General features: G+C 44.7%; 2 protein-coding genes across 3 annotated transcripts in view; one reads left to right on the top strand and one right to left on the bottom strand.

Annotated features, from left to right (window-relative positions):
- Positions 1-391: 391 nt before the first annotated feature.
- Positions 392-16,647, bottom strand: NOP10 (NOP10 ribonucleoprotein). Its single transcript, XM_085895392.1, has 2 exons — positions 16,489-16,647; positions 392-813 (listed from the first exon to the last, which is right to left on the bottom strand). Exons 1-2 carry the CDS (start codon positions 16,606-16,608, stop codon positions 673-675), a joined length of 261 nt encoding a protein of 86 aa, XP_085751518.1. The 5' UTR covers positions 16,609-16,647; the 3' UTR covers positions 392-672.
- Positions 16,648-16,998: 351 nt separating this feature from the next.
- Positions 16,999-25,061, top strand: part of METTL17 (methyltransferase like 17) — a 63,869-nt gene continuing 55,806 nt past the window's right edge. Inside the window, exon 1 of one of the 2 annotated variants that reach the window (XM_085895378.1) lies at positions 16,999-17,130. The gene's annotated coding sequence lies outside the window, so the exon portion shown is untranslated. The remainder of the gene's footprint in view (positions 17,131-25,061) is intronic. The other variant, XM_085895386.1, reaches the window with a different exon arrangement.

Raw genomic sequence — 25,061 nt, 5'->3', positions numbered from 1 at the left:
CTCACTTGAGGTGCGTGGGGGGGGGGGGGACACCGGAGACATGGTAGACACCGGGGACATTTCAAACTCGGTGCAATAGTATACCAGCGCACGCGCTGTAATAAAAAAAAAAACTGTGCCAGTATCCTGTCATAGTTTTAAATTCCTGCCTTATATAATCTACCAAAGGCACTAACCAGCTGCACAAGAATGACCACAGAAAGGTGATAAAGTGGAAACTATGAAACAAAAAAATAAAAACCTGACAGAACATTTATGATATATATATATATATATATATATATATATATATATATATATATATATATATATATATATATATATATATATATATATATATATATATGACGGCACAAATGACAACTTACCCGATTCATCACAAAACAACAAATTCCCCATCACAAAAAGAATATTTATTCCAAAATGTAGTGTAACTTTGAGAATGCAAGGCAATAAATACCACCAAGCTAGCCAATTAGTACAAGGTGTTTATGGCCAAGATTGCAAAGCTAAACAACTAGGCCAGGAATCTCTCCAAAGCCCTCTTGGATCAAAGCAAAGAACACGAGGCATGATAGTCGGATCAAAATGTTGGAGCATCGAAGCCACAGGGTACAAATCGCCATGAAACATTAAGCTGGAGAGCAGGCCGGTTTGGAAATGAGATGATGCTTAGAGAATGGGCTTGGGACGTTGAGTAAGCAAAAGGCCAAAACGTTTCTTGATGGTGATGCGATGACGGGAATACTGGTCATCGGGGGAGAAACGTGCAGGGTGTGCAGTCACGGTTGCTCGGCCATCCGGTCCATATTGCTGTGGGATAAAAAAAATAAATCCATTAGGACGTGTATTTTTTAAAACAATAGTAAATTGTACGCTTGATGCCCAGATCTTCATACTTGATGTTTGTTATTAATAAAACATGCACAGCAGTTATTTAGGGCGAGTTATCAGTCCCAGGACACACCTTTAGCTGCTGATACCAAATACCAAGGTGAGCCATAGGCCCCATGAGTAATAACATATTTTAGTAATACAATAATAACAGGAGTAATACAACAATTACAATACCTGCTTCGACATAGTGCATCGACAGAGTGCATCCATTCGACAGAGTGCATCGACAGAGTGCTTCGACAGAGTCCGCCATTGTCACGGCACAAGATTTTTTTTCTCCACATACGGTGTGAAAACCGACAATATGGTGCGTTTTGGTGCCAAATGCTTCCTAAATGCATCGTTTCAGTTCATCAACAGATGCCATAAGATGTTCTGCAACCTTAGCTTTGACGTACCCCTGCAGAGTATCGTCACAAGTGGTCAGGTCAGGACTGTGTGGTGGCCGCAGAAGTGTTGGCAAAGACCTGCCAATCCAACGGTTGGGAAAAATTTGATTGAGGTTATTTTGTATCACATATTCATGATGTGCAGGTGATCCATCCTGCTGGAATTAAATCTCATGGGCTCGTCCACATCGTTCAAATTCAGGTGCAAGGTAATTCTCCAACATAGAGATAATGACTGCTGGTTGACCGATGCATCAAAAAAAAAAAGATCAATAAGGTGGTGGGCAGATAACACTGCCAAAACCATTACGTGTGGTGGATGGTCTTGCACTTCAACATAATGTGGATTAACATCATTCCAAAAGTAAACATTGTGTGGAGATAAACTGAGGTAGACAGCAGACTCAGCAATAAACATAACGTTTGGTATTTTAGGAATTGTATCTTAGTGCTACAGCTGTCCGTCACAAACTGTCAACCCATTTTCATGATCTTCATCTGATAATTCACAAATGAGTTCCTTTATATGGTTTCATGTGAAGGTCTCCTTTCATTATGCGACGTCACCATGAATAAGAAACAACATTGCAGAATGTTTCCATAACTATTTTTTCGGAGATTACTGTATTATCTGAAGAAAAAAAGAAAACAAAACAGTATAAATACATGGGAAAAACAAATCTTGCATAAGTAGCTAAGACTTGTGACACCCTGGAGACTGCAAACAAATTTACCCTATGTATTTTTGACGATTTACCATACTCTTTGCAGAGCGTCCGAGCTGCCAAAACAGTTTTTTGGCAAGGGTTATACGAAGTGGTTTGGCATTGCCTTCCCAGCAGTAGTTAGGGCTGGAATTTGGAATTTGTTCTAGGGTGCCGGTGATAGCTCAAATACTCTTCGAGGAGACACTGTGGGATGTCCAACGTCCACCAACTAATGCCGGCAGATAAGCAGGCCTTGCATTTTCAAAATCGGACGGGGCTGATAAATCGGCCTCGTCATGTGGGATGAGGGGGCTGATTTTTGTCCACGGGGCTGATTTTAAAATTGCTTCAAAATCTTGTGAATTCGTTTTTCTAAATTGTTTTAACATGTGGTCCAAATTGACCAATGTCTGTACAAACTGAACTGCCAAAGAATCTGAATAAACTGAGCCTAATCCTAACTATGTAATTTCAAAATGTACCTTAAATGGCCCTTCTTGGGGCAAAACAAAGTTCTGAGAAACAGAACTTTCTGCTCAAGCACAGTACTTTCTCACAATCCTTTTCATTAAAAAGTATTAGAACTAAGTTGTCTTTGTTGTTGTGGATTATTACCTGTAATGACAAATGTTCTGACAATTTGCATGAATGATGTGCCGGTACAATACATTACATGTATGCCATTGAACTGGGACCATTCAAGTATTATGTACACAAGTCCAACCCATTTCTTCCCCTGGACTAGCCTACTGTGTTCAACATATACATGGGGATAAATCTTGACTTTTCACTGCCATTACCTTGTCATGGAGGTTGTACTTGAATGTCCACACCTGGATCCACCAGCAACATAGTAATAATGTCAAAAGATTTATTCTCGTACCAAATTTAAAACTTTATTCGCTGCAAAGCTGAATGACCAAAAAAAAAAAATCTGAACAGTCGCAAGTTTAATGAGTTTATTGATGCATTTCTGTCTCAACAAAACTAATTTATCTGCAAGTATCTCTCTCTCCAGTCCAATAACATAACAGATACATGTGTTCAGTACATTCTGCCAAATACTAATTAACTTTAGTAGGTTTAGTATTGATGTAAATTTTCAGGCAGAAACCCCCAAAAGGCACTATCAACAGACTCATCAGATAATTGTGAAAGAGATTCATCCCCTGAGCTACCTGAAGATAAGTCCAACACAACAGTATTCTCATCATCTGTGGAGATGGCTTCAACCATGTCATTGTCTGTTTCTCGCGTCCAAAAGGAGACCAATGGTGTTGAACAAAGGTGTTTTGTTTTGCCATACAGGTAATCTTCGCTTTTTTTTTTTCTTTTAATTTTTTTTTTATAATTATTTTTTTCACAGCTTAATTTTACGGGGCCGATAAAAAGACCCCCTGAAAAATCGACCACCGGGTCGATCACGGGGGCGAGGCCGATCGGCCCCGTCAAAATGCAAGCCATGGATAAGACGGTTGAACGTCCATCCGAGGATCTGCACACACATTGATAAATCACCATGCCTGTGAAACACCAGGATGATAGTGTATTGGCGGATCGGGATTAAAACCCAGTCTCGACATCTTTGAGGCGAGTGTGGGTACCTCTTTGCCATCCTGCCAACTGCCATGTACAGTTAGGTGCAAAAGCATGCAATTTTTAAGCACCAGTTTGGTGCAACTCAAAACATGCTCAGAAAATGGCCGCTTCTGGTACAACAAAAGACAAGCCTCAGTACTCCAAATGGTCCACCTCAAAAGATAAGGACACAGTCAGGAATAGCCTTGCCGTTATGAGTCACGAGTTACGTTTTTGGTGTTTTGTGTAAACATTTATGCACCTTTTTTTGTTGTCATCCATACAAAATTATGCTCAGCTGCAACTCACTTCTTCTCTTTTCCAAACCAATATTAATCACTCCAAACAGCACTATACTCCACACATCTAACAACAGGAGTGGGGAGTGGGGAGAGCAAACAAAAATTATATTGGGGATCGACTTATTATACAGTGCTCATCAACATCTACTCTCAAACCTCCGCTCGATCTTCTGTCGTGCACAATTATTTGTGTCCCTTTTTCCTTTCTCCTTGCTCAACAGTAGAGCCACCCAACAATCACCATGAACTCCACACATCTAATGATCGTACACTCAGTCAAGATGCTCGATTCTGCAATGCCAAAACGTGATCTGTTCAGCAATGAAAGCCGTTTCACATCCAAAATAAATAAGTAAATAAATAAATAAATGTCCTGTCTCTGCTCACCCCCACTGTCAGTGTTCTGCGCACGTTTGCTCTTCTCACCATCTGATCCAACAATATTACAGATCTGTCCATTCAGGCAGCTGGGGCATTCCATGTCAAGTGTACACACCTTCCCAACACTAATACCTCATTTTCTCCCCATATGTTGGTCATTTATTCACTTGGGTGAAAAAACTCAAAATACCAACTTTTAGATCTGTGGGCCCATTGGGGCCCATTTTAGGGGCCCCCAAAATTGGGCGCCCCCGGCTGCCCCACAATCTTCCAGAGGCCATATCACAGGTTGTAGTGGTCCGATTTGGCTGATCTTGGTATCAAAACGCTCGTAAAAGCGAGATCTTTCGAATCGCGTCAAGTAAAATCACTCCAAAACAGTATATCAAAAAGTTATAGTTTGGGGCGCCCTTTGACCTTGGGCCCCCGCTCCCCAGCCAAACCGATGGTCCCAATTTTTTCGTGTGAGAACACCCCTTCATATACTCCAACACCTCAGCATAAATTAAAATGGGATCTCAATGTGTTCAAGTGGGGTGATGGTTTTATTGTTCGGGGACTCAGGTGCTGGACACACAATACATAGCACAATATTTGAACACAAGATTTCCAATACAGTATATCAGTACATTGTACATAAATTTTCCACATGCACATGCAGGAACTGGAAGCGATACTAGTACAAGTAAGAGTTTTTTCTCACATATTATAGTCAAGATTTTTTGCCAACCAATGTTTTATTTGACAGCTGTGTTTCTTTTTACTGATTATGTAGGTTCTACCTGTAGCAGTTTTTGGTTCTACGGAAAGAAGTATATCAGAAATGTCTAAAATGCAGTGATCTTCAATGTCAGGAAAAAATAAACTATTTGCGGGCCCGTTTGGATGAAGAAAATTCACTTTCACTTCATGAGTGTCCTGAAAGGCTTCCATGATGCAGGCAAGCCACCATTTTCCATCATAGTGCACTGTGAAATAACCTGAGAGTTTCCCGTTAAAAGTTGGTGTAGATTTTGAAATAGCTGACTTGATACAGTGTTCCTCGCCAAGGATAAATTCGCGTACTTGAAGAGCAGTTTCAGAACAGGGATGAAAGCATGAAGTTTTTGAGTTCCAGCTATGATTTTGGCCGTTTTTAACCTTTCTTCCAGATTCCGTTCTTCCTCGTCATACGCCTCTTGGATCCCGTAACCGAACTTCATTTCATTCAAACCATTTTCAGCAAAGGCGAAAAGATCTTTTGGAGAAATAATTTGACTGTCATAAGGTCTACGAAGGCTCTCACGTGTTGCCTCTCGTTTGACTGTACCTCCCACGCCATCTTAAGGGCCCTTGCCATGACTTGTGGCAAAAACTGCCATTCTGCATCAATACCATACTCTGATTTGTGACGACATAGGTTTATGAAGGCTTTGCAATTCTTATATTGGCCAGTGCAACTGTCTGAGAAATAGTAAAGGTTCTTTACATTTCCAAAGCTAGATTTACAGTGTTCAATGAGTATTCTTCGGAATAGGTGGACTGAGACAACGTCGTGAGTATTGCATTTTGATATAATCATGAACGAATCGTGGTTTAATTTGCCATCGTCCGATTTGAAATAGTAAACCCAGGGGTGAATTGTCGCTTGAGAGCAGTTCCAATGGAATCCTTGGGCCGCATCCTGTACGACAAACGAATAGTTCTCTGAGAAGGCTCCAATAATGACAAGAAGGAGACTTCACCGATTTCGTCTTTCTTATTTTTCAGAAATTGAGATTGGGCCTTGGTAATGAAGTCGTGTCTCACTAATTTCACAGAATTGATTAATGAATTCTTCCAAAGGCAGGACCATGGAGCTCAGTTCAGATCTGTCGGTGGATGTCCTCCGTTTAAACTGAATTTCATCAATATCCTCGAGTTCATAAGCACTCAGTAGCTCGGTTTTGTAGTCTTCAATTGATGGGCAACCTTCACAAGTTCTGAAATAACATGCTGGTTGTGCTGGGTTACAAACTATGCGTGCTATCACATGATGATAGCTGGGAAGTTCGGCTATCCGTGGCATTTTGGAACCAAACATCATGAGTTTCACATTTTGATGTATCGTACATACACATACACTATGTGTACCACCTGAACCGGCCAGGACACACTCCGAGGGACGGAGCATGGCGAACTTCGCGAATCCAACTTTCAAGCCAGGGTTCTTCTCTTTGAATTTCTGAAACAGTTCCTTGAGATTGTTTAGTACCAGGCGCTTTTGAATTTTGTCTTTTCCATGTTCATTCCTGACCACCACACAGTCCTTTTTTCCCGGCATTATTCGGCTGACTTCATCACTTAAGTAAAATTTGGTTACGGCGGATTTCACTTCGTCAGGCACTATTTTACCCTGTTTGGGATTTGTAGACGATAGCAGAACATTTTCTTTCTCTAAATTTTTGGCTTGCACAGCCATTCTTTGGGAGCAATTGAATTCACTCATCATCCCTCTGATGCTCATATTCCGAGCAAATATTGTCAGTACACGTATTTGCACTGAACGGCTCGAAACAACGTATTTTTCTTTCAGGCCTTTGATCACCTCTGGCATGCAGTTTTCATCACATTTTGACGCTGTATTTTGGGTTTTCTCCACAGTGCTTGGTCTAGCAACTAGTTCTAATTTCTTTCGCACAGAATCTTCCACTTTACTTCGCTTTTCAGGAACGTACCCTGGGTTCCTTTCCGCCTTTCGTTTGTCGAATGGGCTTTCCCCCATCATCGATAATGACTGGTTTAATAGGTCAACTGCTGCTTCTCGCTCAAAAACCTCCTCGTCCTCATCTGTCGAAATAGATTCTGCAATGCCTTCGATAGTATGTTCTGATGATAATTTCCAACTGGTCGAAGATGATTCTTCAATATGCTCTGATGAAAACTGAGAGTTTTTTTTTCTGCACGAAGTACCAAGTCTGTCATCTTTTTTCACCTTTGAAGAAAATTTCATCAACATATCATGACACATTGCAAAGATCTTTTCGTTGTTTCGTTTTATGGCAGCTGAACGGATCGCAACAGTATTTTCGGAACTCCTTTCGATCTTCAGTCGCCATGCATACTGCAAAATATGCAAAAACTGAGATTAGCCCAGATATAACTTAATTCGATGATGGTTATACAAAAAATGTACACTTAAAAATCAATAGACACAATAGGCAAAATAATTTTTCGCAGATGATGCAGATACACACACAACACACACACACACACACACACACACACACACACACACACACACACACACACACACACACACACACACACACACACACACACACACACACACACACACACACACACACACGAACAAGTATTTGATACACTGCCGATTTTGCAGGTTTTCCCACTTACAAAGTACGTAGAGGTCTGTAATTTTTATCATAGCTACACTTCAACTGTGAAAGACGGAATCTAAAACAAAAATCCTGAAAATCACATTGTATGATTTTAAAATAATTAATTGGCATTTTATTGCATGAAATAAGTATTTGATACATCAGAAAAACAGAACTTAATATTGGGTACAGAAACCTTTGTTTGCAATTACAGAGATCAGACGTTTCCTATAGTTCTTAACCAGGTTTGCACAGACTGCAGCAGGGATTTTGGCCCACTCCTCCATTCAGATCTTCTCCAGATCCTTCAGGTTTCAGGGCTGTCGCTGGGCAACACAGACTTTCAGCTCCCTCCAAAGATTTTCTATTGGGTTCAGGTCTGGAGACTGGCTTGGCCACTCCAGGACCTTGAGATGCTTCTTACGGAGCCACTCCTTAGTTGCCCTGGCTGTGTGTTTCGGGTCGTTGTCATGCTGGAGACCCAGCCACGCCCCATCTTCAATGCTCTTGTTGAGGGAAGGAGGTTGTTGGCCAAGATCTCGCGATACATGGCCCCATCCATACTCCCCTCAATGTGGTGCAGTCGTCCTGTCCCCTTTGCAGAAAAGCATTCCCAAAGAATGATGTTTCCACCTCCATGCTTCACGGTTGGGATGGTGTTCTTGGGGTTGTACTCATCCTTCTTCTTAATCTAAACACAGCGAGTGGAATTTAAACCAAAAAGCTCTATTTTGGTCTCATCAGACCACATGACCTTCTCCCATTCCTCCTCTGGATTATCCAGATGGTCATTGGTAAACTTCAGACAGGCCTGGACATGCGCTGGCTTCAGCAGAGGGACCTTGCATGCGCTGCAGGATTTTAATCCACTAGTACGTGCCCGTAAAAAAAAAAAATATATATATATATATATATATATATATATATATATATATATATATATATATATATATACAGTAGACTAGGTGCAAGTCGGCAGCGTGTAACTCGTCACTTCGCCTAAGTCGGCAGCGTCAAAAAGTCCCGAATTTATCTCATGTTAACTCCCTTTGAATAAAGGGTCATCCCTCTGTAAGTCGTCATCTCGAAGTCGTCACTTCGTCTAAGTCGTCAGATGTTGTCCATTCCCACGTAATGGAAACTCAAGTAAATTACCACTCCGAACTCGTCACACAGAACTGCTGCCTCATGAGAAGCCCGATTTCATGGAATCGTGATGCTCGCTCATTGGTGTACACCGCCAGTGATAGGCTATTTATAACTGCGTACACAAGTTGATCGCACTGCAGGCAGGACAATGGCGACTAAGCATAAGCTTACAACTAAAACCTACCAAGAAAAATACGACATTATCCAGTTTTGCGAGGCAAATCCACTGATGAAGAAAACAGACATAGCTGAGAAGTTGGATATCAAACGGCAGACATTGAACGATATCTTGAAGAATAAGGGCAAGATATTTGGACAAGTGGAGAAGATCGTGAGGCCAGTGGGAAGTGTGAAGTGTGAAATGCGTGAAATGTGTGTCCTTTGAAGATGTCGATGACGCGCTCATCATCTGGTTTCGGCAAATGTCGGCTCAGCCAAATATTCGGTTTCGGCCGATTCGGCCAAATATTCGGCAGATACTGTCTTTCGGTGGAGGATTGCCCAGCCAACATCATGGAATACAATGACCGGTTTGAATCCTTTCTCATGCACCAGATGCCCAAGAGTTTGAGGCAGTCAAACATAACGGATTACTTTGTGAAGAAGTAAAGGATCGATTGAGCTTAGTGTTGAAGTCCGATCATGGTTTTATATTGGCTTGTTTTGTACATTACCGCACTCACTTACACATAGGCATTGAGTGGTAATCATCACCACGATGACTGTGTGTCATGTAATTTGTCACCATTCCATCACCGATGGTATACGAGTTGTCTTACAGAGTTGTTCATTATCTTTACTTCTGATAAACTGATTCATGAATTCCATCTTTGCTTGATCACTTTCCAACTCACCAACTCACCCCACCTATGCCCCGAGGATTGTGTTTTCCTTTTGGTACAATAGCCGGCTCTCACACATATGTATCCAGGCCACGCGCGACTTCATCCTTCACCCCACAGTCATCATGAATGTTCGCATACGCGTAAGTCGTCACATTTCTAAGTCGTCACTTTTTTCTCGGTCCCGATGGTGACGACTTACGCCTAGTCTACTGTATATAATAATAATTAATAAACAAATATGCAAACCGCGAGAAACAAACAACAACCACACAGGCCGTTTCTTCGCTCTCGTGTGCCCGGACGTGCGTGACCCGGAAGTTCGCATTTTATTCGCAATTTAGTTTTAATACCCAATTATTCAATTAGCACCAAAGTATTTTACCTTTTCGCAATGTCGTGGCAAGGAAAAACAAAAAGAGAAGAGAAGAGAGAAAAAAAATTACTTCCTGGCTTGGAGCATACCAGCACTCTGATGTTACCAAAATTTATGCACCGTCTAATATGAAAACGATCATAACTTGGGGCATTGTGTTTATCTATAAATGCGCATCAGAAATCGAGAAATTATTAGAATACACGAAGTCATCACTATCCGGAAGCCCGAACGTTGTAACCCGTAATGGGGAACGCGGCTGAGATTCCCTTCCCCATCGGCCACGCCCACACAACGTGTCTTCTCATTGGTTTGGTAAATAAATGGCCATAACTTGGGAAGCACTTGTCCGATTAATATCAAACTTTGAAAAAGGCACATCCTCAGGTCCCCAGCAATATATCTGGCAAGTTTCAATTAGATTGGACCAATGGTTGTCGAGAAACGGCGGTCACACACACACACACACACACACACACACACACACACACACACACACACACACACACACACACACACACACACACACACACACACACACACACACACACACACACACACACACACACACCTGGAATTATAGATAGATGACAGCGTAGTGTGTTACTTATGGTTTTCTTTGATACTGTGGTCCCAGCTGTCTTCCACTCATTGACCAGGTCCTGCCCTCTAGTTCTGGGCTGATCCCTCACCTTTCTCATGATCATTGAGGCTCCATGAGGTGAGATCTTGCATGGAGCCCCAGACCAAGGGAGATTGACTGTTATCTTGAACTTCTTCCATTTTCTAATAATTGCGCCAACAGTTGTTGCCTTTCACCAAGCTGCTTGCCTATTGTCCTGTAGCCCATCCCAGCCTTGTGCAAGTCTACAATTTTGTCCCTGACGTCCTTAGACAGATCTCTGGTCTTGCCCATTGTGGAGAGGTTGGAGTCTGATTGATTGAGTGTGGACAGCTGTGTTTTATGCAGATAACGAGTTCAAACAGGTGCAGTTAATACAGGTAATGAGTGGAGAATGGGAGGGCTTCTTAAAGACAAAACTAACAGGTCTGTGAGAGCCAGAATTCTTACTGGTTGGGAGGTGATCAAATACTTATTTCATGCAATAAAATGCAAATTAATTATTTAAAAAACATACAATGTGATTTTCAGGATTTTTGTTTTAGATTCCATCTTTCACAGTTGAAGTGTACATATGATAAAAATTACAGACCTCTACGTGCTTTGTAAATGGGAAAACCTGAAAAATCGGCAGTGTATCAAATACTTGTTCTCCCCACTGTTTTTATATATACATATATATATATATATATTGTTGCGGATTTGCGCCCGCCGGCGTGCTGACGGCCACGTAACTCGAATCGCGGCACGTCGCACACCGGACGGACAATCCAGTCGTGACCCTCTCGGACTAACGCCGGGAACCAGTCACGGGTGGACCTTTCGGTCTCACCGCGATCGTGCCAATCAGCCCCCGCGTGGGATAGGGTTGCTCGCCAAATTCGACCTACCTAAGTACCCACGCGGAGGGTAGACCGGGCGATCGCACCTCGCCGCAGGTCGACTTCGGACACGGGCCACTTTAAGCGACCCGTTCCGTACTATCGGGATAACCGAGCGGTGTTATTCGTCGGCCTCGACGGTTCGATTAATTATCGGGCGTTTCAGCCCACGACCAACCCTTTACGTGAAGCAAGGTGGAGATTCAATGAAAGAAAAGACGAAGCGAAGCGGGAAAACAGTTAAACATAAAGCACATTTATTCGCGATGAACGGAAAGCACACATATACAATTCCACCAAAAGCACATGTAAAAGGAAAAGAAACACAATGCAATTTTACACAAAAAGCAAATGTAAAAGAGAAGACACAATGCAGAGCTATCCGACTACCGAGCACACGGCAACACTTATACAATTCTACTTCACAGACGGCGCCGACAACACATACCCAAAACCAAGAAAAAGAACACCCTCAAGGATGAGGCGGGCCTGGGGCCGAGACCGGGTCGGGCCTACCCGTCTGATGATGAGGCGCGAAGTGGCGATGGTGCCCCAACTCCGCGGGCCTCGCGGACAGTGTCTGGTAGGGGGTGGGAAAAGGGGCCCCCTTTGTCGCACTATCTCAGTGCGGGGGGAAACAGGAGGGGGTTGCTGATGCTCGGGGGAAGGAGGATTTTTATTCTGTCTCGGGTCCCGCGACGAGCGTCTCCACCTCGACCAGGTCACGCCGTCGGCCTCCCGCCTTCAGCTCCCGGCACCGACGCGAGCACCCCCTCGTCCATCTTCGCCGCCGCCACCTCTCAACAGCTCCGCCGACAACTCGTTCCAACGCGCAACTTCCTTCCAGCTTCACCGACGACTCTCTTGAACTCCGAACTCACTCTTTCCAACGCACACCACCTTTCTGATGAACGCAGCCGCTTATATAAGCCCCGTGGCTTCGCCTTTGACCCCCTGCCTTCGACCTTTCACCTCGCTCCCCATTGGCCCGAGAAAAAGTGGGCGTGAATGCTTTTTGATCCATGAATTTGCATATAGCGACCGCCCTCCAACGCCCTGGAGGCGGGGCCAAATCGCCCCTCGCTCACCGATTGGACGGAACAAAAGTGGGCGTGAGTCGTTTTTGATCCGTTTTTCTGCGGAAAGTCCGTGATGTTTTGTACACGCTGTTCGGTGCGCGCCCTGCACGAGTCCAGTACCGGTACCCACAAGCGGCGCAAGAACGGTGGCGATGCGACGGTTGCGAGGTGTGACGGTAAAGGTCGTGGCTGTTGTGGTGAAGCGGCGTTGTGGTGGGTGGTTGATGTTGTGATGACTGTTGAGACGTGGTTGGTGGTGGTAATAATGGCGGTTGGTCCAAAATAAAGATAGTAAAAGAAAAACGGCTATCCTGAAGAGTCGCAGCACGCATGAATGACATTTATTCCCCCTAGACAACGGGTTTGGGCCTAACTACACATATACTTACCGAGATATCTCACCTAAGGGACCTGAATGGTGGTTTGCGAATTTGGTCAACCACAACAATATATATATATATATATATATATATATATATATATATATATATATATATATATATATATATATATATATATATATATATATATATATATATATATATATATATATATATATATATATATACATATACACACATACATATATATTATAGTCCAGAGATGATGATTGTCAATTTCAGACATAAAGTCGCCCGCCAGCAGGTGACGTCATTGGAACGATGACGGCAAACGTCGCCCAATGTCGAATCATGAATTAGTGCTATGTGGACCCCGAACAATAAAACCATCATCACACTTGAACCCATTGAGATCCCATTTTCATTTATGCTGAGGTGTTGGAGTATATGAAGGGGTATTCTCACACAAAAAAAATCGGGATCATCGGTGTGGCTGGGGGTCGGGGGCCCAAGGACAAAGGGCGCCCCAAACTATAAGTTTATGAATTACTGGTTGAGTGATTTTACTTTACGCGATTCAAAAGATCTCGCTTTTACGAGCATTTTGATACCAAGATCATCCAAATCGGACCACTACAACCTGTGATATGGCCACTGGAACATTGTGGGTCAACCCGGGGCGCCCAAATTTGGGGGGGGGGCTAAAATGGGCCCCGATGGGTCTCCAGGTTTGAAAATTGATACATAATGTTTTACCGTGGATACAAACACTTGCACAAAAAAAAGAGTGAAATCCGAGACGATGTGTCAAAATTTCGCTGAAAAATGTGTACACTTGACATGGAATGCCCCAGCTGTAGCAGACAGACATTGCAATCTCGTGGAAGCATTTTTCATACGACATCCCAGACTCTTCTGCAGGTCTCTCTGGTTATAGTCTCCTTCATTCTGACAAGCCTGGTTCCCACACTGGTGGGTGTCGTCATTGTGTCCATTTTTTTTCCATTCTTCCATGCAATCCCTACCTTTCACTGGTCATGCCCGACCCTATGGAGTGCATTTGGCTTTGTGTGCCTCTTTGCAACAGTGTCTGGTCTCATGTCCTAACCAGATGTGAAGCTCTCTGCAAACACCGATACTCTGCTCACCCTTGTTTCCTCTTCTTAATACGGGACAAATTGCCAGCTCGCAGAGAAAGTGAACATCCAAAAGAATCATTTATCAGAAAAATAAGGACCTCAGAAATGACAATCTCAGTATGATCTATTGAGAAACACTTGAGTGAAATGGCAAAAATATTTGAGCCAAAACCACCCCATTAAAATGCTCCCACTGTCCATCTGAAAGGAATGCTTGATGAACCCACCTGGTTATTTTACGATTAACCATTAGTGGAGGTTCGGTCTCAAACTTCTGGGCCAATGGTGGCCTCGTCAAACTGCAGACCAGGCATAATTATTTTTTGGAAAATCTGACCTTCGTCTCCGAGGCCTTCATCCAGAGCTCAACGAAGTACTGCCCTTTGGTTCCGTGCCTCCGCTTCACACCTGCCTCTCCCGAATGCCATATACTCCCAAGGTGTCATCATTGCAATCTTCCACAGAGTCAGAAGCACAAGAGGCCTGTTGCTATCAGACAGGTCTGTGGCCCTGTTTATATTTTATTTTAAATAACTCTCCTCCAGTATAGCTCCCTCTGCCATCTCTCGCTCCTCCAGGATACATGCACACTTTCAGAAACTTTCCTTTGAAAACCCCAATCATCCAGGTTGACCAAACACAGTTACTACTCCTGCATTCACCCACTCTTCCTGCCATAACTTCGAAGGGCAGTGCATCACCTCAAGAGAACCTCCATTCCTACTCGTCAATTTCTATACCTACAATAGCCACACCAACCCCCTAAAAACCAAATCCTTTTACTAATACATCCCTAGGTACTGTGGAGTATGCAACTCCTTTCCATATTTGTCCATGACTTTGTTTGTTGCATACCTGTTGTGCTCCTGACCCCCACCTGTTCCTGCATTGCCTTTGCACCATTGTCAGCTCACTTTTCCATGAGCAGACAAAAATTTTAATAAGTAAGACTCAGGTGTTTAATCTTGGACTGGATGAAAGCACTGATAAATGATATTCCACATTCATCATTTTCTGCAAGATATACCGTGCTTCAGATGGAATGCATTGGGAACCCAAAACGCCAGAGGAGGAAGATTCAGAAGTTTTTGTTAAATATTTTTCACGCGTTGCATAGAAAACTAGGAGGACACTCGAGAGAGCGCATACCTCCACCACACAATACCTGATCCACGAGAACATATCGGGCCCAATACATTTTTGAAATATGCAGCACTAGATGTATACTAAAAACTATACAGCACCAGATCATTTTGGCCTGATCTCTCAATGGTGAACAATCACTTTAGAAATTAAATAATTCTCGTATCCAGATCCGGATTTGTATCTTCACCAAAATCGAATCAATTCGTCCTTGCCAGACACCCAACATATACACCAAGTTTCGTCCAAATCCGTCCACAACTTTTTGATATATGGTGCTGTATATCATTTTTGGCCGTGTCTCTCAATGGTGAAGAATCACTTAAAAATTTTGAGTAGTCAGATCCGGATCCGGATCCGGATCTTCACCAAAATCGAATCAGTTCGTCCTTGTCACACACCGAAGCTGTCCACAAAGCTTCATTCAGATCTGTCCACAACTTTTTGAGATATCCTGTACAAAGACAAACAAAGACAGAAGGGGTGAAAACACAACCTCCTTCACCTTCGGTGGCAGAGCTAATTATGTTGTTGTGCAACCACCGATAACTGAGCTATAGTGGGAAAATGAAATGGGATTCGTAAAGCTACTGAACAACATTGGCCACACAACTAGCAATTATCACCATGACAACGTTTGTGCAAAACCTTCAAATGCATGTGATTGATACCATAGTAAACTATGTGAATTTTCTTGACTCGCTCTGCTTCGATTCACAGGCAGAAAGGAGGACTCACCCCCCAACATGGCAGCTTTTCTTTGCTTCCCATGGTGGTCAGCATATTTAGTTCAAGGTCATGTCGAGTCCATCAATTACACTATAAACAGTTCTTCACTCAAGACAAAGTACATGCGTAGAAGGCAATATACATGGCATCATTTCAGGGAGCACAACGTTGAAAATGCAAGGAAGAGCGACGTCCATTTGCCAACATATTTAAACGAGTTCCCCAACAAGGAACTTCAACGCATGAGGCCATCGATGCAAATCCACCGAAACACCTGGCACCACAGGTCGACGCAGTGACCGATGTAACTCTCGATGGTCATCGGTAAAATGAAATCAATAATAAAAACCAAAGAAAACTCGATATAATCACTTATAAAGCTTAACATTTTAAAAACACGGCACGGACAAACAACCACGAGTTGGTAACGGTGCAGGCTTTCATGGGCCTAATGGCCTCCTGCGGATAAGTCTCTTGTCAAGGAAGTCATATGAAACTTTATACAATTATTTTCGACATCAAAATAGTTTTATAAAACAGTCTTGGCGTGCATTGATAGAGAGCAATAACAAACCTTTAACGTGTACACACGCTCGCCACTCTCGCTCAAATAGTATTTCAGAAACATGGATGGAATCTGCACGAAGACAGCAGCAGGTCGTCTCGCACGCAATTTCGTCCACTTCCGGTTCATAGTACGATTTCCGGTTTATAGTACGACTTCCGGTGTATGATTCCCCTTCCCCTTCCCCTTCCCCTTCCCCTTCCCCTTCCCCTTCCCCTTCCCCTTCCCCTTCCCCTTCCCCTTCCCCTTCCCCTTCCCCTTCCCCTCCCCCTCCTTCTCCTCCTTCTCCTTCTCCTTCCCCTCCTTCTCCTTCTTCCCCTTCCCCTTCCCCTTCCCCTTCCCCTTCCCCTTTCCCCTTTCCCCTTTCCCAAGAGCTTCCTCTTCTCATTTTTATTCCTTTTTCTTCATTTTATTTTATTCTCACGTTATTTTTTATTTATTTTCTTTTCCGTCTTAAGGTTTATCTTCCTGTTGCTCTTGTTATATTTTACATATGAACGAACGATACAGTCAGAAACAATTTATTTTATGTTATTAGATTTTATATATGTAATCTAAAAAAAAAAATTGAATAAACCTGGAGGCGCAATGCGCCGTGTATCTCTATGAGCGCAGGTGAAGCCAGTCTGAAGTGCTCCGGCGGCCATCTTGGTATGCCCATATTTCTGACGCGGGAGATTCACGTTTCATTCCTGAAATCTTTGCTTTTGTCAATTTTTCTGTGATTTCGTGCGATTTTCCTCAGAAAAATCACATTGCCTCAGTGTGCAGCATTCGGTTGCACGAACGCCTCTGGCAAGGGCTCCCAACCGTCTTTCCATCGATATGTTTGATGAAAAAAAAATCGATGATGATGATGACAATAATGGGGATGATTGTTTGTTGTATAACCTGATTCTGATCTAATCGCGTCTTTAGCGATGGATCTCGCTCCTCGAATCATGATCAATTTATTCTGTGGTAAATTGTTTCTCTCGAGCCGATGATCGACCCACCGATGAGATTGCCTCAGTTTGAAGACCTCCATGTGATTCATCTTTAAGGGAGATCATGAAACCGATCCCTCCATTTGGCTGGCTTGGCGCCTCAGCAGACGCTTGGGGAGAGGTCGGGGGGTCAGACGACTGATGGCTCCCCCTCTGGGGAGTGCGAATCTATCTATAATTCCAGCGATCTGTGTGTGTGTGTGTGTGTGTGTGTGTGTGTGTGTGTGTGTGTGTGTGTGTGTGTGTGTGTGTGTGTGTGTGTGTGTGTGTGTGTGTGTGTGTGTGTGTGTGTGTGTGTGTGTGTGTGTGTGAGAGTGACCGTTGTTTCTCGACAACCACTGGTCCGATCTAATTGAAACTCGCCAGATATATTTCTGGGGACCTGAGGATGTGCCTTTTTAAGGTTTGATATTAATCGGACAAGTGCTTCCCAAGTTATGGCCATTTATTTACCAAACCAATGACAAGACACGTTGTTGCGTGGGCGTGGCCGATGGGGGAAGGGAAGCACAGCCACGTTCCCCATTATGGGTTACAACGTACGGGCTTCCGGATAGTGATGACTTCATGTATTCTGATAATTTCTCGATTTCTTATGCGCATTTATAGATAAACACAATGCCCCAAGTTATGATCGTTTTCATATTAGACGGTGTCTAAATTTCGGTAACATCAGAGTGCTGGTATGCTCCAAGCCAGGAAGTAATTTTTTTTCTCTCTCTTCTCTTCTCTTTTTGTTTTTCCTTGCCACGACATTGCGAAAAGGCAAAATACGTTGGCGCTAATTGAGTAATTGGGTATTAAAACTAAATTGCGAATAATCGTAACTGCAAATAATATTCGAACTTCCGGGCCACGCACGTACGGGCACTCGAGAGCGAAGAAACGGCCTGCGTGGTTGTTGTTTGTTGCTCGCGGTTTGAATATTTATTTATAAAATTTAATTTTTTTTTTTTTACGGGCACGTACTAGTACTTTCACAAACCATAAGCAGACCTTGGCTATGGAATAAGGCCAGCTTACTAATAATGCATGGTCATTGTGGGTGGAGGGAATGAGGATCACAAATGAATTGTAAGGGAGGGACCATGACAACAAGTCATCAGTTTTGGAGGGAATGAGTTGCCAGATAGTCAGGTTCCTTGTGTCCATAATTTGACGTTCGTTGGGATTTTTTGGAGAGTAGCTAACCCCAACATTTTTGGAAAGCTTAAACAATACCAAAACAGAAAATCCATGTTTCACATTTTTTCAATGCATATAATGTGGTCAAATAGGTCGTTTTGGGGTAAAAACACGTTTTTTTTTATTTCAGCTCTGAAAATTCAAAATTAATCGCAAGCAAGCAACTGATGATGCATAATTGTTAACGAGAGGACAGTTCTTAATATAGAATACATATATCTGTATTTTGAGCAATGGTTGCCATGGAAACGGCTATCATTTAGTCAAATTACTGTTTATTTAATGTATTGCTTTCAAATATTGAAGCAAGTCACGCATGAATATGGTGATCAGTGAAATGTACTTAATGTCAAATATGAGTTTGTAGCCAGTTGGCATCACTGTCTCTAATGTCACTCATCATTGCCATCGTCATCATCACTATCTTGGTCATGCCGTTCAATGTTTGAGTCCTCGTCATTCTCACACGAAGTGCTGCACATGCAAAGATCAGTGCATGTTAAGTTCTTGGCCCTGCAGGAACATCTCTGTGATGAACATTCTGTCTTGCACTGGCACCTTATCATCTCGATAATTGCCTTTGGTGCAGGGAGAATATCTGTTATTGTCGGTTTGAGTTGACCACTCGTGTCCTTGTGGAAGCCATTCTTTAATGGATCAAGAAATGTTTGCTGAGAAATTGCTGCTTGACCCCAAACGTATGCCTGGATACGTACCCGCATGATATGCTGCCTCAGAGCACCGACAGTTGGTGGTAACTTGTCATTCTCAGCCATGTTCTTACAGAAGAGCTGCCACCGAAGTTCAGGGATGCTGGAAATATTGACACCACTTGGACAATAACCTGAACAGACAAATATTGCTAAAGTTGTGAATAGGTCCTCTGACAGTTCAGTATCCTTACAGAGCATAGCAAAGGCATCTACCATGTCGTCATCAGCCTTCAAGTAGCACTGGAACCACTTTGCCTTACCATGTCGAGCGAATCGCCCAGTATTATCAGCATCTGCAAATGCATATATATTCATCTTGTTGGTCCTTAGTGTACTGTACTGTACTGGGAGATACTTAGCAGGCAGACACGAAGCGGAGGAACAGTCGAGCCGGGCTGTGTTGCACGAGTGCGAGCGCGGGCGTACTGTGCCCGCGGCTCTCCTTTATTCCGTACGCGGTACACTCACGAGCCGGCCGACTCCAGCATTACTACAACGCCTCAGACGGCGTGCACACCTCATATCCCTCGCCGAACCCCACGGCCACTCCTCCACCATCACGCCCATCATGCATCATCATCATGCCCCTCCCCGTGGGCATGGCTACACCACACTCCTCCCTCCTAAAAGTATGATTATTAAATGATCAGTATTATAAGAAGCATGCAGAACACGAAGGACTTCGTATAATAATCATGGAAATAAAATGAAAATAGCACACCACATCATATAATGTGTCGATGCGAGCGAGTGGAGCAGCAAAGGTCAGGTCTGACCGCGTTACCGATATGAAGCAGCAAAATGAGAAGCACAGCAGCATTATGCAGCAAAAACGCCCCCCCAGGTGGCCCATGCTGACATGACTCTGGCCAAGGTCGTAACGACCTCTCGAGCTAACCTCCTCCGGCCCCATCAAACGTCTCCGGCCCACTCCCCCCAGGCAGACCCGACGTAGATAAACATCCCGAGGCCGGCAGCCCGCTATCTGGAAGTCGTGGCGCCAGCCTTAGACCTTGGCCGGGGGCGCTGAATAGCGCCGCTGGCTGCATGCATTTAATGCGCCAAAACAACTCACGCACCACCATCAGTCGAGACGCCAACGCCCGTCCAAACGGCCTTGAGCGAACACAGCGAGTTGTGCTCGCAATCAGAGGTGGAGGTAACGCAGACCAGGGCACCAGTCTTGGTGCCGAGTCGATCTCCGAGACCCACACGGCCGCTAGACAGGAGCAACTCCACTTAAACCACACTGCAATCATAGGCTCGTTATAAATCATTACGAATAATACTCGAAGCATCGCAAATTCATTTTTCCGTACAGCGCGCTTTTTTTATAAAATCCCAGCACATGACAAAGCAATTACCTGCGGCCCGGGACAGTGGACGGCCAACTCAACCTTTTTATTCGCCACCACCATCCCTGAAGCCCCTACATCACATTGATCATAATCCAATTCCCATTTAATGATCTCCGTCACATCCACTTTTACACGAGAACTGCTGGCATTTATTTCAACAACGTTAAACTGCATCAATAGAGCAAGGAAAAACACATATGCCATGAACAACAACCCACAACCCGCATCACGAGTCCGCTTCTTGGTTGTCGACTTGATGCTGCGACTCGCGACTCCCTTTAACGCCACGGGCCCACCGCCACCTGTTGAAGCTGCCTGAACCACACCGATGCGCATTGCCTCTCGAACCTTGCCACAGCGCGGGAACTCATCGCGAGCGAAGCGCGGGAACTCATCGCGAGAGCTGATACGGCTCTCGCCGCCCGCCAGAGCCTCGCCCTCGGTACTCGATGAAGGCCTCGAAGAGAGTACCGGCACATCTGGAGGTACGAACCGGAGACCCAGTCCGAGTTGCGCCAGCCAGTCCCGACCCAAAAGGGGGGGCCCCTCCCCTCGTACAACGAACACCGAGAGCCGGGCGCGTCGATCTCGGTAGCGCACTGAGACGTCGGCCCTCGCAAGCGGTGCAATCGCTTCACCGGTGTACGTGTATAACGACAAGGCCGTCTTGACCAGGCGAATACCGCGAAGACCACGAGCCGCCCGCTCACCCATGACCGACACCGCAGCCCCGGTATCCACGCAAAACACAGTAGGTTGGCCATTCACTTCGACTTCAACCGTGAAAGGCGTCGTCATCTCCGAACCAACGGAAAACAGACTCAACCGTGGTTGCATCTCCCGCTCTGGTTCGCCGGCATTGTCAGGCCCCGGTTGCAGGCCGATCTCCAGGTCACTGGGGTCCTCTCGCACCTCGTCACCCAAGACCCCAACGGAGGCTCCCGCCATCCGACACACACGCTTCAAATGTCCCACCTTGTGACAATGCAAACACACGGTGTTCTTATACGGGCACATTTGTCGCAGGTGCGGACCCCCACACCCCCAGCAGCCGCGGAAAGTCCCTTCGCTCCAGGCGCGACCGTGCTGCGGTGCCCCTTCGCTCCCGGTGCGATCGTGCTGCGGTGCCCCTCGTCCCGCACCGCCAGGCGCGCGTGCGACCTGCGGCACTTGAGCCACCGCTCGGACTCCGGGCTGCGTGACTCGCGGCACTTGTGCGATTACCGCATTGACTTCGGGATTAGCTGCCATACTCCAGCTGGAGCTACTCATTGCGTCCTGGCCAGCAATGGCACGGACATCCGTGAGCGTCTGTTCGACAGACGAAGCAGTCACGACCGCCGAGTCGAATGTGATGTCGGTTAATCGCAGGATAGCCGCTACCATCTTTGCGTCTCGCAGACCAGAAATAAAACGATCTCTGAGCCTTGTCGGACGCTCCTCTGCCGTGAATTTGCAAGGCACAGCCGAATGCTTCACTCGTGCCACGAAGTCCGCAACGCGCTCCTCGCCACCCTTAGCGAGATGATCGAACTGGAACCGCGCGAGATGTAACGACTTCTCCGGCGCCAAGTGGGTCTTCATTTTCGTCACGATGTCCTGAAAGGATAGCATATCATCACTGGGTCTATTTGGAGCCACCAAATCACTCAGCAGGCGGTAGTGCTCCGTTGATAGCGAGGCGAGCAAGATCGCCTTGCGTTTCTCTTCATCCTCTACATCATTTGCCCGAAAGTAGCAACCCAACTGTTCAGAAAACAACTCGAACTCATCTCCCCCGAACACGGGTACACGTCCGTGTGCCGTGCCGCGACCTTCCGCCATGTTCCGTGAGACACTTGGTTCCGTAGCTTGGAACCGCCCTTACACACGCCGATCCGCCGATCCTCGTCGCCAACTGTACTGTACTGTACTGGGAGATACTTAGCAGGCAGACACGAAGCGGAGGAACAGTCGAGCCGGGCTGTGTTGCACGAGTGCGAGCGCGGGCGTACTGTGCCCGCGGCTCTCCTTTATTCCGTACGCGGTACACTCACGAGCCGGCCGACTCCAGCATTACTACGACGCCTCAGACGGCGTGCACACCTCATATCCCTCGCCGAACCCCACGGCCACTCCTCCACCATCACGCCCATCATGCATCATCATCATGCCCCTCCCCGTGGGCATGGCTACACCACACTTAGTGGAGAAGTTCTCTAGACTTTTGCGAACAAGCATAGCTGCTTTGTATATAGTCCATTGTATCATCATTTGTAATGCTGGCATTGATCATATCTTCCTCGCATGTCTCAGGTGAATAGAGAATAGAAGATTTCCATCTGTTCTTTTGGAACACTGACCTTACATTGGGTAACGCCTGTAAGATTCTATTCTTCAGCCATTTTCTACTGAACGTGGGTACATGATGTTCTAAGGCATCTTTGTTCTAAGGCATGTTGTCTCGATGTCCTCCATACGGAGTTGAGTTTGCTGCTTGGTTAGGACATCTACCAAGTTGATCAGTTCAATTAAACTCACAACTTGTGTCATTGATGCTTTATCCTTCTCTCCTTTGGTGTCGTGATCTCACAAGACATGGAAGACATGTTTCGTCCAGCAAGACCTGTGGTACATAACGTCAATTGCATGTGCATCACTTGGCGCTATAGCAGTGTTCAATCGAGTCATAAAAACAGGGTTCTGAGCAACATCAACAGCTTCTCTCAGCGATTTGCCCGCACTGTCACTCCGTACAAGGTAAATAAGTTGAGCATCAGTCCTCTGGCAAAAGAAGCACAAAGCCTTGTCATAGGGGTCTGTGGATGACCGAGTGAATGGTGTGGAGGAGCTTGACGACTCCAGACATACTTCGGGCATTTTTCTCTTTCGACCTGGCCCTTTGGCGATATGCAACCCTGATGATAGTGCCTGATCATAACGAACCCTGGCACAATTAATTTGGTCCTTGTTAGTTGCGTTGGAATAGCATGTTCGGTGCCAGACAGCCTTCTCCTTTTGCAACAGTTCTGCTGACATCCCCTCAAGTCGTTTATGAATCTGTACATAATCACCATCCTGTAAAGTGGCTGGCTCCTGCATTGTCTCTATCAAACGGCAGAACGACTCGACTTTTGGTTGCAACACCAAGGACCCTTTCAGGGAAGAATTATCTTGGCACAGGACGCATTTTGTCCAGTTCGTTGATCCTTTCGTCTGGCATGAATCCTTGCCACTCAGTAGTACGTCATCCATCATGTTGTTGGTCCTGCAAATATAAAAATAAATCGTCAGCTCATGAATGTCAAATCTATCATACGTGATACAGCCTATAAAACTCGGGCTGTGCCTATGTCGATGGCCATATCAAGGGCACAAATAACATTCATCACCATAAAAAGCAAACAGATGAGAAAAACAACATCCTTATTTTCTTTGACTAATTTATTGACCTAAACTTATGTGATTTAAACGGAAGATGCGGGTAAATGTCGCAATGATAGAACTTTATTAGAATCCAAAATAAAAACCGATACTAAGACGAAAAAGTACCTGAATAAAATAAAAGCAGAGATGAGTGGGAAATCAAAAATACGCGCTAACTACATGCCAGTAAACCAAATAGAAACTTCAAATAGACTCCCTCTGCAATTCCAACCCCCGGGCACAAAGCTAACCTAATCCTATCCTGTTATACAGCAGTTAATCCAATGGAACAAAATACGTCAGTGACTGATTACATTGATGGTGACTTTCTTTCCGGATAAATGAAAGCACGAACCAGCACATAAGGACATATTTAAAGATAAACCCGAAATAATAGAAAAAGGATAAACACATAGCTATTACATGACGACTGCCCGACTTCCAACTCCTAGCTTAACAGGAAACGAAATTAAAACCTCCAACCCCGTGGCCATTCAAACCATAATCCTACACCATACAGAAGAACATAAAATGACAAAAAGGTACATATGCCTCAAAGGCTATCACAACTTACCGAAAAAGGAAGAAAGGTGTTGAAAACCGAATATGATGAAACGAAGCTCCGAAGTAAACTGTCATGAATAAATCGAGAATAAACGAAGCGAACTGAAAATGACGTCATAGTGCTGCACGTCATAGTGCTCCACATCACGACGTCATGCCACACCCAGCAACTGTAACCTGAGCCGATGGCATGGCGTTGCGACGTGGCGTCACCTATGTTCCCTACAAGATCACACTTACAATTCATCAAACTACAAAAACTTAAAATCAAACGTTTTACTACTGAAGGTGCCGAAACCTTCTGATATTGAACAACAGACACAACAATGTTTCATTGCACAGATGGCCGTTTCCATGGCAACCAACTGTTC

The sequence above is a fragment of the Eptatretus burgeri genome, chromosome 9 (assembly GCF_056783735.1).
Source record: "Eptatretus burgeri isolate ZD-2024b chromosome 9, Ebu_testis_v1, whole genome shotgun sequence".
NCBI classification, from domain to species: domain Eukaryota; kingdom Metazoa; phylum Chordata; class Myxini; order Myxiniformes; family Myxinidae; genus Eptatretus; species Eptatretus burgeri.
Note: the sequence above shows the minus strand (reverse complement) of the source record. Positions and strands in the feature narration are given on the sequence as shown.

What these genes read in the sequence shown, in the direction of transcription:
- NOP10 (XM_085895392.1), bottom strand. Translation starts at nt 16,608, where the DNA reads ATGAACCGGAAGTGGACGAAATTGCGTGCGAGACGACCTGCTGCTGTC. An exon ending in AGCGTGTGTACACGTTAAAG is followed by an intron (nt 814 to 16,488) that starts GTTTGTTATTGC and finishes TTTATCCCACAG; the next exon opens with CAATATGGACCGGATGGCCG.